At 45.1% G+C, this 13,305-nt stretch overlaps 1 protein-coding gene across 2 annotated transcripts in view; it reads left to right on the top strand.

Moving 5' to 3' along the window:
- Positions 1-9,466, top strand: part of mfsd14bb (major facilitator superfamily domain containing 14Bb) — a 33,839-nt gene extending 24,373 nt beyond the window's left edge. For both annotated transcript variants that reach the window (XM_061730322.1, XM_061730323.1), the window contains 3 exons: positions 5,141-5,274; positions 5,859-6,119; positions 8,496-9,466. In XM_061730322.1, coding sequence (XP_061586306.1) covers positions 5,141-5,274; positions 5,859-6,083 — 359 coding nt within the window. In that variant the 3' untranslated portion in view covers positions 6,084-6,119; positions 8,496-9,466. The remainder of the gene's footprint in view (positions 1-5,140; positions 5,275-5,858; positions 6,120-8,495) is intronic.
- The last annotated feature ends 3,839 nt before the right edge of the window (positions 9,467-13,305 follow it).

The following is a 13,305-nucleotide window of genomic DNA, read 5'->3' as shown; positions in this document are numbered from 1 at the left end:
AGGGTTAGTCTCTCTAGGGTTAGGGTTAGTCTCTCTAGGGTTAGTGTTAGTCTCTCTAGGGTTAGAGTTAGTCTCTCTAGGGTTAGTGTTAGTCTCTCTAGGGTTAGAGTTAGTGTCTCTAGGGTTAGAGTTAGTCTCTCTAGGGTTAGAGTTAGTCTCTCTAGGGTTAGAGTTGGTCTCTCTAGGGTTGGTCTCTCTAGGGTTAGAGTTAGTCTCTAGGGTTAGAGTTGGTCTCTCTAGGGTTGGTCTCTCTAGGGTTAGTGTTAGTCTCTCTAGGGTTAGAGTTAGTCTCTCTAGGGTTAGAGTTAGTCTCTCTAGGGTTAGAGTTAGTCTCTCTAGGGTTAGAGTTAGTCTCTCTAGGGTTAGAGTTGGTCTCTCTAGGGTTAGAGTTGGTCTCTCTAGGGTTAGAGTTGGTCTCTCTAGGGTTAGGGTTAGTCTCTCTAGGGTTAGGGTTAGTCTCTCTAGGGTTAGGGTTGGTCTCTCTAGGGTTAGAGTTAGTCTCTCTAGGGTTGGTCTCTCTAGGGTTAGAGTTAGTCTCTCTAGGGTTAGAGTTAGTCTCTCTAGGGTTAGTGTTGGTCTCTCTAGGGTTAGAGTTAGTCTCTCTAGGGTTAGGGTTAGTCTCTCTAGGGTTAGGGTTAGTCTCTCTAGGGTTAGGGTTAGTCTCTCTAGAGTTAGTCTCTCTAGGGTTAGAGTTAGTCTCTCTAGGGTTAGAGTTAGTCTCTCTAGGGTTAGAGTTAGTCTCTCTAGGGTTAGAGTTAGTCTCTCTAGGGTTAGAGTTAGTCTCTCTAGGGTTAGAGTTAGTCTCTCTAGGGTTAGTCTCTCTAGGGTTAGAGTTAGTCTCTCTAGGGTTAGAGTTAGTCTCTCTAGGGTTAGTCTCTCTAGGGTTAGAGTTAGTCTCTCTAGGGTTAGAGTTAGTCTCTCTAGGGTTAGAGTTAGTCTCTCTAGGGTTAGAGTTAGTCTCTCTAGGGTTAGTCTCTCTAGGGTTAGGGTTAGTCTCTCTAGGGTTAGGGTTAGTCTCTCTAGGGTTAGAGTTAGTCTCTCTAGGGTTAGGGTTAGTCTCTCTAGGGTTAGTCTCTCTAGGGTTAGAGTTAGTCTCTCTAGGGTTAGGGTTAGTCTCTCTAGGGTTAGTCTCTCTAGGGTTAGAGTTAGTCTCTCTAGGGTTAGAGTTAGTCTCTCTAGGGTTAGAGTTAGTCTCTCTAGGGTTAGAGTTAGTCTCTCTATGGTTAGAGTTGGTCTCTCTAGGGTTAGTGTTAGTCTCTCTAGAGTTAGTCTCTCTAGGGTTAGAGTTAGTCTCTAGGGTTAGAGTTAGTCTCTCTAGGGTTAGAGTTAGTCTCTCTAGGGTTAGAGTTAGTCTCTCTAGGGTTAGGGTTAGTCTCTCTAGGGTTAGAGTTGGTCTCTCTAGGGTTAGAGTTAGTCTCTCTAGGGTTAGGGTTAGTCTCTCTAGGGTTAGAGTTAGTCTCTCTAGGGTTAGAGTTGGTCTCTCTAGGGTTAGAGTTGGTCTCTCTAGGGTTAGTCTCTCTAGGGTTAGAGTTAGTCTCTCTAGGGTTAGAGTTAGTCTCTCTAGGGTTAGAGTTAGTCTCTCTAGGGTTAGAGTTAGTCTCTCTAGGGTTAGTCTCTCTAGGGTTAGGGTTAGTCTCTCTAGGGTTAGGGTTAGTCTCTCTAGGGTTAGAGTTAGTCTCTCTAGGGTTAGGGTTAGTCTCTCTAGGGTTAGTCTCTCTAGGGTTAGAGTTAGTCTCTCTAGGGTTAGGGTTAGTCTCTCTAGGGTTAGTCTCTCTAGGGTTAGAGTTAGTCTCTCTAGGGTTAGAGTTAGTCTCTCTAGGGTTAGAGTTAGTCTCTCTAGGGTTAGAGTTAGTCTCTCTATGGTTAGAGTTAGTCTCTCTAGGGTTAGAGTTGGTCTCTCTAGGGTTAGTGTTAGTCTCTCTAGAGTTAGTCTCTCTAGGGTTAGAGTTAGTCTCTAGGGTTAGAGTTAGTCTCTCTAGGGTTAGAGTTAGTCTCTCTAGGGTTAGAGTTGGTCTCTCTAGGGTTGGTCTCTCTAGGGTTAGAGTTAGTCTCTAGGGTTAGAGTTGGTCTCTCTAGGGTTGGTCTCTCTAGGGTTAGTGTTAGTCTCTCTAGGGTTAGAGTTAGTCTCTCTAGGGTTAGAGTTAGTCTCTCTAGGGTTAGAGTTAGTCTCTCTAGGGTTAGAGTTAGTCTCTCTAGGGTTAGAGTTGGTCTCTCTAGGGTTAGAGTTGGTCTCTCTAGGGTTAGAGTTGGTCTCTCTAGGGTTAGGGTTAGTCTCTCTAGGGTTAGGGTTAGTCTCTCTAGGGTTAGGGTTGGTCTCTCTAGGGTTAGAGTTAGTCTCTCTAGGGTTGGTCTCTCTAGGGTTAGAGTTAGTCTCTCTAGGGTTAGAGTTAGTCTCTCTAGGGTTAGTGTTGGTCTCTCTAGGGTTAGAGTTAGTCTCTCTAGGGTTAGGGTTAGTCTCTCTAGGGTTAGGGTTAGTCTCTCTAGGGTTAGGGTTAGTCTCTCTAGAGTTAGTCTCTCTAGGGTTAGAGTTAGTCTCTCTAGGGTTAGAGTTAGTCTCTCTAGGGTTAGAGTTAGTCTCTCTAGGGTTAGAGTTAGTCTCTCTAGGGTTAGAGTTAGTCTCTCTAGGGTTAGAGTTAGTCTCTCTAGGGTTAGAGTTAGTCTCTCTAGGGTTAGTCTCTCTAGGGTTAGAGTTAGTCTCTCTAGGGTTAGAGTTAGTCTCTCTAGGGTTAGTCTCTCTAGGGTTAGAGTTAGTCTCTCTAGGGTTAGAGTTAGTCTCTCTAGGGTTAGAGTTAGTCTCTCTAGGGTTAGAGTTAGTCTCTCTAGGGTTAGTCTCTCTAGGGTTAGGGTTAGTCTCTCTAGGGTTAGGGTTAGTCTCTCTAGGGTTAGAGTTAGTCTCTCTAGGGTTAGGGTTAGTCTCTCTAGGGTTAGTCTCTCTAGGGTTAGAGTTAGTCTCTCTAGGGTTAGGGTTAGTCTCTCTAGGGTTAGTCTCTCTAGGGTTAGAGTTAGTCTCTCTAGGGTTAGAGTTAGTCTCTCTAGGGTTAGAGTTAGTCTCTCTAGGGTTAGAGTTAGTCTCTCTATGGTTAGAGTTGGTCTCTCTAGGGTTAGTGTTAGTCTCTCTAGAGTTAGTCTCTCTAGGGTTAGAGTTAGTCTCTAGGGTTAGAGTTAGTCTCTCTAGGGTTAGAGTTAGTCTCTCTAGGGTTAGAGTTAGTCTCTCTAGGGTTAGGGTTAGTCTCTCTAGGGTTAGAGTTGGTCTCTCTAGGGTTAGAGTTAGTCTCTCTAGGGTTAGGGTTAGTCTCTCTAGGGTTAGAGTTAGTCTCTCTAGGGTTAGAGTTGGTCTCTCTAGGGTTAGAGTTGGTCTCTCTAGGGTTAGTCTCTCTAGGGTTAGAGTTAGTCTCTCTAGGGTTAGAGTTAGTCTCTCTAGGGTTAGAGTTAGTCTCTCTAGGGTTAGAGTTAGTCTCTCTAGGGTTAGTCTCTCTAGGGTTAGGGTTAGTCTCTCTAGGGTTAGGGTTAGTCTCTCTAGGGTTAGAGTTAGTCTCTCTAGGGTTAGGGTTAGTCTCTCTAGGGTTAGTCTCTCTAGGGTTAGAGTTAGTCTCTCTAGGGTTAGGGTTAGTCTCTCTAGGGTTAGTCTCTCTAGGGTTAGAGTTAGTCTCTCTAGGGTTAGAGTTAGTCTCTCTAGGGTTAGAGTTAGTCTCTCTAGGGTTAGAGTTAGTCTCTCTATGGTTAGAGTTAGTCTCTCTAGGGTTAGAGTTGGTCTCTCTAGGGTTAGTGTTAGTCTCTCTAGAGTTAGTCTCTCTAGGGTTAGAGTTAGTCTCTAGGGTTAGAGTTAGTCTCTCTAGGGTTAGTCTCTCTATGGTTAGAGTTAGTCTCTCTAGGGTTAGAGTTAGTCTCTCTAGGGTTAGAGTTAGTCTCTCTAGGGTTAGGGTTAGTCTCTCTAGGGTTAGAGTTAGTCTCTCTAGGGTTAGAGTTGGTCTCTCTAGGGTTAGAGTTAGTCTCTCTAGGGTTAGGGTTAGTCTCTCTAGGGTTAGAGTTAGTCTCTCTAGGGTTAGAGTTGGTCTCTCTAGGGTTAGAGTTGGTCTCTCTAGGGTTAGTCTCTCTAGGGTTAGGGTTAGTCTCTCTAGGGTTAGAGTTAGTCTCTCTAGGGTTAGAGTTAGTCTCTCTAGGGTTAGAGTTAGTCTCTCTAGGGTTAGTCTCTCTAGGGTTAGAGTTAGTCTCTCTAGGGTTAGAGTTAGTCTCTCTAGGGTTAGAGTTAGTCTCTCTAGAGTTAGTCTCTCTAGGGTTAGTCTCTCTAGGGTTAGGGTTAGTCTCTCAAGGGTTAGTTTTAGTCTCTCTAGAGTTAGAGTTAGTCTCTCTAGGGTTAGGGTTAGTCTCTCTAGGGTTAGTCTCTCTAGGGTTAGAGTTAGTCTCTCTAGGGTTAGAGTTAGTCTCTCTAGGGTTAGGGTTAGTCTCTCTAGGGTTAGTCTCTCTAGGGTTAGAGTTAGTCTCTCTAGGGTTAGTCTCTCTAGGGTTAGAGTTAGTCTCTCTAGGGTTAGTCTCTCTAGGGTTAGTCTCTCTAGGGTTAGTCTCTCTAGGGTTAGGGTTAGTCTCTCTAGGGTTAGAGTTAGTCTCTCTAGGGTTAGTGTTGGTCTCTCTAGGGTTAGAGTTGGTCTCTCTAGGGTTAGAGTTAGTCTCTAGGGTTAGAGTTAGTCTCTCTAGGGTTAGTCTCTCTAGGGTTAGTCTCTCAAGGGTTAGTGTTAGTCTCTCTAGAGTTAGTCTCTCTAGGGTTAACGGTGTATATGTGTGTATTTAAGTGTGTACTTGTATATATGTGTGTTAGGTGTGGCCCAGGGCATGGTGACCGTTATAGGGGTGTGTGTATGTGTGTATTTAAGTGTGTACTTGTATACATGTGTGTACTAGGTGTGGCCCAGGGCATGGTGACCGGGATCAGGGGTGTGTAGTGTGTATTTATGTATGTATTTCTGTGTGTACTTGTACTAGGTGTGTCCCAGAACATGGTGACCGGTATAGGGGTGTGTATATGTGTGTATTTAAGTGTGTACTTGTATATATGTGTGTACTAGGTGTGGCCCAGGGCATGGTGACCGGTATACGGGTGTGTAGTGTGTATTCATGTGTGTATTTCTGTGTGTACTTGTACTAGGCGTGGCCCAGGGCATGGTGACCGGGATCAGGGGTCTCTGTAACGGACTCGGTCCGGCTCTTTACGGTTTCATCTTCTTCCTGTTCAACGTGGAGCTGATAGAGCTGCAGCCGCTGGAGAGGCCCCGGCCCGAGGTACAAGTACATACTAGTACTACACTAGTACCACACACACACTAGTACACACCAGTACCACACACTACTACACACACACTACCCCCCCACACACTAGTACTACACACTAATACCTGCTGATCGAGTTACAGCCGCTGGAGAGGCCCCGCCCCGAGGTACAAGTACACACTAGTACTACACACACACACTAGTACATACTACTACACACACTACCCCCCCACACACTAGAACATACTAGTATTACACTAGTACCACACACACACTAGTACACACCAGTACCACACACTACTACACACACTACCCCCCCACACACTAGAACATACTAGTATTACACTAATACCTACTGATCGAGCTGCAGCCGCTGGAGAGGCCCCGCCCCGAGGTACAAGTACACACTAGTACACACTAGTACATACTAGTACACACTAGTACACACTAGTACATACTAGTACTACACACTAGTACACACTAGTACATACCAGTACACACTAGTACACACTAGTACACACTAGTACATACTAGTACACACTAGTACACACTGGTTTACATTCCGTCCCCCTAACGTGTCGTCCCCCCCCCTACAGAAGGCCGTGGTTCCCGGCCCCCCCTTCCTGTTCGGAGCGTGTGCGGTTCTGCTCGCTCTTCTCGTCGCCATCTTTATCCCGGACCGCCGCCCGTCACCCGACACCGCCGCTGCAGGCTCCGCCCACAAGCCCGGTGCCATGGCGACGGCCCAGAGCCCCGCCCAGGCCACGCCCACCAGCGACGCCGAGGACATCGAGCCGCTTCTGCAGGACAGCAGCATGTGACCCCCGGGGACCAATCAGGAACCTCACTGGGGACAGGTGAGAACCAATCAGAGCCCTCGCTGAGTTACAGGTGAGAACCAATCAGGAACCTCACTGGGGACAGGTGAGAACCAATCAGGAACCTCGCTGGGGACAGGTGAGAACCAATCAGGAACCTCGCTGGGGACACCTAAAATGTACACTTTTCAAGATATGAGCGCTCAAGCGAGGACTGGAAATCACTTTTTTGTCAAATCCAGAGTGTAGCTTTCATTTTTTAGAGTGCGAGAGACAGTAAAAAAATAACCTTAATTTGTATTTGTAACTCGAGCTCACGGCCAAACCGTAAAAAGGAGACAAATAATTTTTGGTCAGAATGTAGACATAGGTGTTGGGATTCATAAAATGTGACTTTGACAGGCGGGGTATGCACAAAATTTAAACGGGGGTGTTAAAGTGGCGCGAATACCTGTCTCAGTCCCCATTCACTGTAATGTAATCAAAAGTTTTCTTCAAAAAAATCTCACTTTGTTTTCGCACTGCCGTTACTAACACATTTTAAGGAATATCTGAATAAAATTAAGATTGTCAGAATCTGCCGGGTTCTGTGTCTCTCACGATGTCTTTTTTTTTTCTGCTAGGAGCTACGGTTTTCTCACAAATCGGAGTTATTTGAGAACTTGTCACAAGGCAAAATCTGGGGTTTTCTCACAGCCAAACCGGAATGTTCCTAGAGTCGAGGTTCTTGTCGCCCCTAGCAACCAGAGCTCAGCTGCTGAGGCATTGCCTGAGCCAGAACTGGTCACATGACCCAGTCAGTACAGACTTCATATACTCAGAGACGTTCAATAAACGAGACAGCCCACTACGGTTGTGTTTCCTGTATCTGTGTCACGTGACTGCCACGCCCCTTTAGGAGACAGGAAGTAGGTCCTGAGTCTATTGAGTCCTATGGGAAAAGTGAACGTGAGCACAGATTATTACCAATTCCTTCGCCCCATAGTAACCTAAGTAAATATGGGACCCATTTCTCAAAAGCCACAAACCTTCTGAACATTCTGACACCAAAATGGACATTTTCAGACCGACAGATTAGGAGAAAATGAACTTTGTTTGAGACCTGTCTCTGTCTGAGCAACACACTCTCGCCAGATTTAACATTGTTTTCCCATCGGATAAAATGAAGTTTAAAACTAAAATAAAACTTGCTTCTTTGCTTAATAATACTGTTATTTTTATTATTTAAGTATTTTTGGAAGAAAGTTGTACTGTATCTAGTGTTGTATGTTCCAAAACGATGTAGGGAGAGGGGCGGCCACGCCCACTTAGGAGACCGGAAGTGAGGTCAGAGGGGCGGCCACGCCCACTTAGGAGACAGGAAGTGAGGTCAGAGGGGCGGCCACGCCCACTTAGGAGACAGGAAGTGAGGTCAGATGGGTGGCCACGCCCACTTAGGAGACCGGAAGTGAGGTCAGAGGGGCGGCCACGCCCACTTAGGAGACAGGAAGTGAGGTCAGAGGGGCGGCCACGCCCACTTAGGAGACAGGAAGTGAGGTCAGAGGGGCGGCCACGCCCACTTAGGAGACAGGAAGTGAGGTCAGAGGGGCGACTACGCCCACTTAGGAGACAGGAAGTGAGGTCAGGGGGGCGGCCACGCCCACTTAGGAGACAGGAAGTGAGGTCAGAGGGGCGGCCACGCCCACTTAGGAGACAGGAAGTGAGGTCAGAGGGGCGGCCACGCCCACTTAGAAGACAGGAAGTGAGGTGAGAGGGGCGACCACGCCCACTTAGGAGACAGGAAGTGAGGTCAGAGGGGCGGCCACGCCCACTTAGGAGACAGGAAGTGGATACCATTTCATACCATTGGCAGTAACGGTAATGCGCTCTCTTCTATATAGAAGATCTTTGATATACTTTAACCTGGAAAATGGAGAAATCTGAACCCTGACCTTTGACCTTGGACGACCCCCAGTCCAGCTGGGAACCAGTTCATGGGATATGTACTGTATGTATATATATATATATATATATATATATATATATATATATATATATATATATATACTTATACATATTTATTATTATTATTATTATTATTGTATATATAAATGTGTATATTATATATACAAATTGGCCCCGCCCTTTCTTCTGATTGGCTGATATGTTATAGTCCAATAACTTTTGAATGGTTTGACATAGAGAGTCATGGGTGGTGTCATAGGACTCGGTATTGACTCCTTGACCTTCATTGGTGCAAATTAGCCCCGCCCATTCTTCTGATTGGCCGATATGTGAGTCCTTCACCTTTTATTGCTTGCAAAATCAAGTAATGTACTCAAATGTGCAGCAGCCCGCCGTGGCACTCTCGAAATTTCTGCGAGGAAATTGTCTAGTTATTGTTATTAACCTGTTCATTTCTCTCTGTTCCCCCAGGAGAAGCCCCTCCCACAGGAAGCCTCGCCCCCAGGAGAAGCCCCTCCCCCTGGAGAAGCCCCGCCCCCAGGAGAAGCCCCTCCCCCTGGAGAAGCCCCGCCCCCAGGAGAAGCTCCTCCCCTGGAGATTCCGAAACTCTGAAGTTGATTTTGGTGCCATTTTGTTTTTTTTACGTGTTTTTTAACAGTTTTTTTTCAGCCACACCGAGACATTCCTACAACCCTGTTACCATGAAAACAATCCCGTTACCATGGAAACAACCCCGTTACCATGGAAACAACCCTGTTACCATGGCGACCTGAAGTTCAGACTGAAACAACCCCGTTACCGTGGAAACAACCCCGTTACCGTGGAAACAACCCCGTTACCATGGCGACCTGAACTTCCTGCTGCACCGAACTTAAACTTGCTGTTACTGAACAGAAGCTTCTAAACCTGCTCTTGCTTTGTGTCTGTTTTCACCTGATTATTGATCACTGATCAATGATTGATGATGATGATCCTCTTCATCCTCCTCCTCCTCTTCATCCTCCTCCTCTTCATCCTCCTCTTCCTCCCCCACTTATACAGGAGGTTTTTATTCTCTGTATCTTCTCTGCTCTCGTGCCTCTGATGATTCACACGTTCATCTTTTCCAGAGATGAACTGATGAACTGATGATTCACTCGTTCATCTTTTCCAGAGATGAACTGATGATTCACATGTTCATCTTTTCCAGAGATGAACTGATGATTCACACGTTCATCTTTTCCAGAGATGAACTGATGATTCACACATTCATCTTTTCCAGAGATGAACTGATGATTCACACATTCATCTTTTCCAGAGATGAACTGATGAACAGATGAACTGGTGAAAGGATGAACTGATGAACTGATATCCAGCTGAGCGGCTGCTCTTTTATCTGAAGATCATTTAGTTTAATATTTCTGAAGACGATTATTATAATAATAAAGTATAAATGTAAATGAGATGTTTGGTCTTTACTTCATATTTACTTAAAGGTTCTAGTTTTTTATCTTTAATTCAAGGTTTTATTCACCTTCATTGATTTTTATTTTGTACATGTAAAAGACAACAATTAAAGAGAACATAAGAAAAAACAAAGCAAAAGAAGAATTTAATATTTTAACACTTAATATCTTAATTACATTTGCAAAAAGTAGTAGGAAGAAGTGTAACTTGTTTAATCCTACCCCCATTCACTAATCATTTATTAACACGTATTTATAATTAACTATACTATAATTATACTCACACACTTACCTATACATACACATAGTTGAGTATTTCTATATATTTGTACACACATGCCCACATAAATATTTATATAAATATACCTAGTATGGTGTAAATATCTCTATATTAACTCCATCTGCTCTATATCTATATATATATCTGCTTACACATGTATTCACACACACACACACACACATACACACACACATACACATATATATATATACACACACACACACACACACACACACACACACACATATATATTTATACATTTACATTTATACATACACATATATATATATATATATATATATATATACATACATACACATATAATTAGCTGCCCATTTCTAACCAACTTTTAACAACAACTTTGATATAAATCCAGATAAAAGTTCCTACAGACGTTCTCCTGGTCCGGGAGCTGAAGCTGAACTTCATCCAGTAATGGGAAAGCTTAGTATAACATACATTTTGTTGCTTTAAGACTAAAGCACAAATCCTGTTTTCAAGTGAACATTCCTATGCCGAGGTCAGGCTCCTTTTGACACAGAGCCTGGCATGGTTGTCAGGGTGACATATATATATTTTGTCTTTTCTTCCCAGCCTGGCTGAAACTATAAGATAGCGTGTCTCTAAACATTTCCTGGGGCCTCATTTATAAAGGAGTCTGTAGGATTCAAACTAAAAGTGCGCGTACACCCAAAAGCCTAAAATGGCGGGCGCAAAAAAAAATCTGGATTTATAAAACTGCGTGCACGCACACTTGCACGCAATGTTCTCTTTATAAATCACAGTCCAGCTGGAAGGTTGCGCAGCTGAATTCTCCTCATATCCCGCCCTCTACACGCCCACTTCATACCAAAAATGCATATGGATGAGCCTACTGAGGATGCGCAGCGGCTTCTTGCAGTCTGTTTCTGCTGCGTCAGGATGAATGAGACGTGTCGAGCCACCGTGCCACTGACTTTCACGGAGACTGAGAACGATATGTTGTTGATGAGGTGGAGGCAGGAAAACCACATTATTTGGTGGTCAGTAAAAGTAGACGCACTGGGGACAGGGGGGACATGTCCCCCCCGTCTTTTCAAAATCATGTTTTTGTCCCCCCCACTTTTTACAGTTTAAAAACTAACGGTAGGCTCAGCCTGTAATTGCAAATCACCAAGACACCCTGGCCTGTGCGAAAGCGATGCGAGAACAGCCCGGCAGCCCCGCTGGCTTCATTTCACCACCTCACCGCCTGCGTCGCCAGTTCCCCATGTCTTAAGTAAGTTCCTACGGGAGGGTAGGGGTTGCCGTAGAGATACGCAGATTTTTCGGTTAGTTTTTTCTTTTTAGATCCCACCCTTTGCGTAGAAGGTGCTTGCGCATCTTTCAGGCCCTCTTTGTGCGCAAGCAAAGCTTTATAGATGAGGCCCCAGGTCATTACAGGCTGACTGCTCGTCTGATCAGCTGCTCTGTGTGATCCTCCATTCATGAATGTTTTCTTTTATTAAAACTCCAGACAGACAGCTGATTATGTCCTGACATTCTTTTTGAACACTTTATTGAACGAACAACAATTTTTGCCACCACAATTTGGCGACCACGAACGGACCCCATCTGGGAGCGGATTTTCTTTTTTCCTCTGGACCGAAGGTGACTAAAGTGCAGCAACAACCTCGTACTCCCCCATCAAGGAAGGTAGAGAGAGGGCCTGACGTCCGGAGGACTGAGAGAGTCCCCTCACCGGTTGGGGTCTAGCGAACTCGGTGGCTACAGAAACACCTCGCTGTTCTTTCGGGTGAGTTTTGAGGAAAGAAACGGCCGAAAATTGTGCGGAAGTCTCCTCACTACCGACTGAATCGACAGTAGAGTCGGCAGACGTGCCGGATACTCGGCTTCCCTACGGATGGAAGCTTTGTGTCAGGGAGTGGTAGACTTACTCCAAGTTGCTCTATGGGAACTTGGGGCTTTAGGTTCCGGGAATCTAAAGTAAACAGACCGGGTCTGGGGCACTTAGGGCCTATGAATACTAAGAAGTTTGTGTTTTGTCTGTTAATGTCTGGCATAACCATTTTGACTGTCTGGAGAACAAAAAAAATAATTTTGAAAAAATAATTAAAGTTGGAATCCGGTTAAAGTTAAAGGGTAAATTAAAGTTAAGAAAACCTTGAGTAGCCCACTGTTTTCCTTTCGTGAAAATTAAACTTGAAAACGTCTGAGAGAATCAACTATGGGAGCAAGATTAAACAGAACCCTCTGATAGTAATCCTTCCGAGGGACCAGAGTTGTCAGCCCCAAATGTGAGATATATGATAATTAACTATGGAAAAGAATCATATCTCAGTTGGATCTGTGGGTCAGACAACTTAAATTTCCAAAAACAGGAAGCCTGAGCGTTAAACAGCTGGAGGCTTCGCAGGTGAGACTTCAGATGACTGAGGACCAGTTAGCACTCACTTAAAATAAAAAAAAACAAACAAATTGAGATAGATTGGAAAGCCTTTGGAATGTGGCTGACTGAGGCGAAGTGAAGGCAGACACCCAAACAGACCGCGCCCCAGTGTGTGAAGCTGGACCGGCCTTGGACTCTGCCCCACCCGCCCCCCCAAACAGCGCCCGGACATCAACCAGTTACGCCCCTTTACCCCCCACTGCCCACAACCCCTCCCTCCGGACAGCGTTATCACTTTGTCGGATGACGCCAATAACATCAGCTTTGTCAACGGCGATACAAGCTGCTTTTCCCGTTGTTGTTGACTGGCAGAAAGCCTGCGTTCACCAGGAAAAGGGTGAGACTGTTGCTGCAAAGGCTGAAAGAGACTCTGGTCACTCACGGCGGCCGCGGGGGTTCCAGAATGGAGGAGCTGCCGACTGTTGTTTTCGGTGCAGAAAATTCGGACACTGGGCTCGGAATTCTCGGTTTGTGTTGAAAGAGAACCTACTAGGGGTGGGGGAGAGAGCCGATGGGGGTGTCCGGTGGAGACGCAGGGCCGGCTGAGGGCATGCTGACACGTGAGAGCACCCAAATACACAAATACACATACACACAAGAACCTTCTTTTTCATTTATTTTAATATTTAATCTGATCATCGACCAGTATTTTGGGCAACTACAGTATACCGTAGTTTCGTGGGAGCTAATAATTTTTTACTTTTTGTTGCCTAGAAACGCCTTTTTTTTCCACAAAGGAAACGTTAATCAAGCAGACAATCCTAAGTACCCCCTGACCGCCTCAAACATTTAACAGGGCAACTTGCAGGTCTGGATTGTTTAGGTGTGTGTACACACAATTTCCAAAGGGAAGGAAATCAGCACACTCGTCTGTATAAGATTATAAAGTAATTTATTAAAAAACTTGGAATTGAGTATTGTGTGGTAGGAAAGATTATTCATGATGTGTGGGTACACACCCCGCTGCTGTTGTAGCTGCTTGCCCGTAATCAGTATCCTCTCTTTGTTGAAAGCTGGTGTGATTGTACCTGTGAAAAGATTCGACCTGAATCCACAGACTATTCTGTCTCAGGTTCCGCTTTTTTCAGCGTTCCAGTGCATCCTGACAGTCAATTTTGGTTTGCTTTT

Source organism: Cololabis saira, chromosome 9 (assembly GCF_033807715.1).
Source record: "Cololabis saira isolate AMF1-May2022 chromosome 9, fColSai1.1, whole genome shotgun sequence".
Classification (NCBI taxonomy): Eukaryota; Metazoa; Chordata; class Actinopteri; order Beloniformes; family Belonidae; genus Cololabis; species Cololabis saira.
Note: the sequence above shows the minus strand (reverse complement) of the source record. Positions and strands in the feature narration are given on the sequence as shown.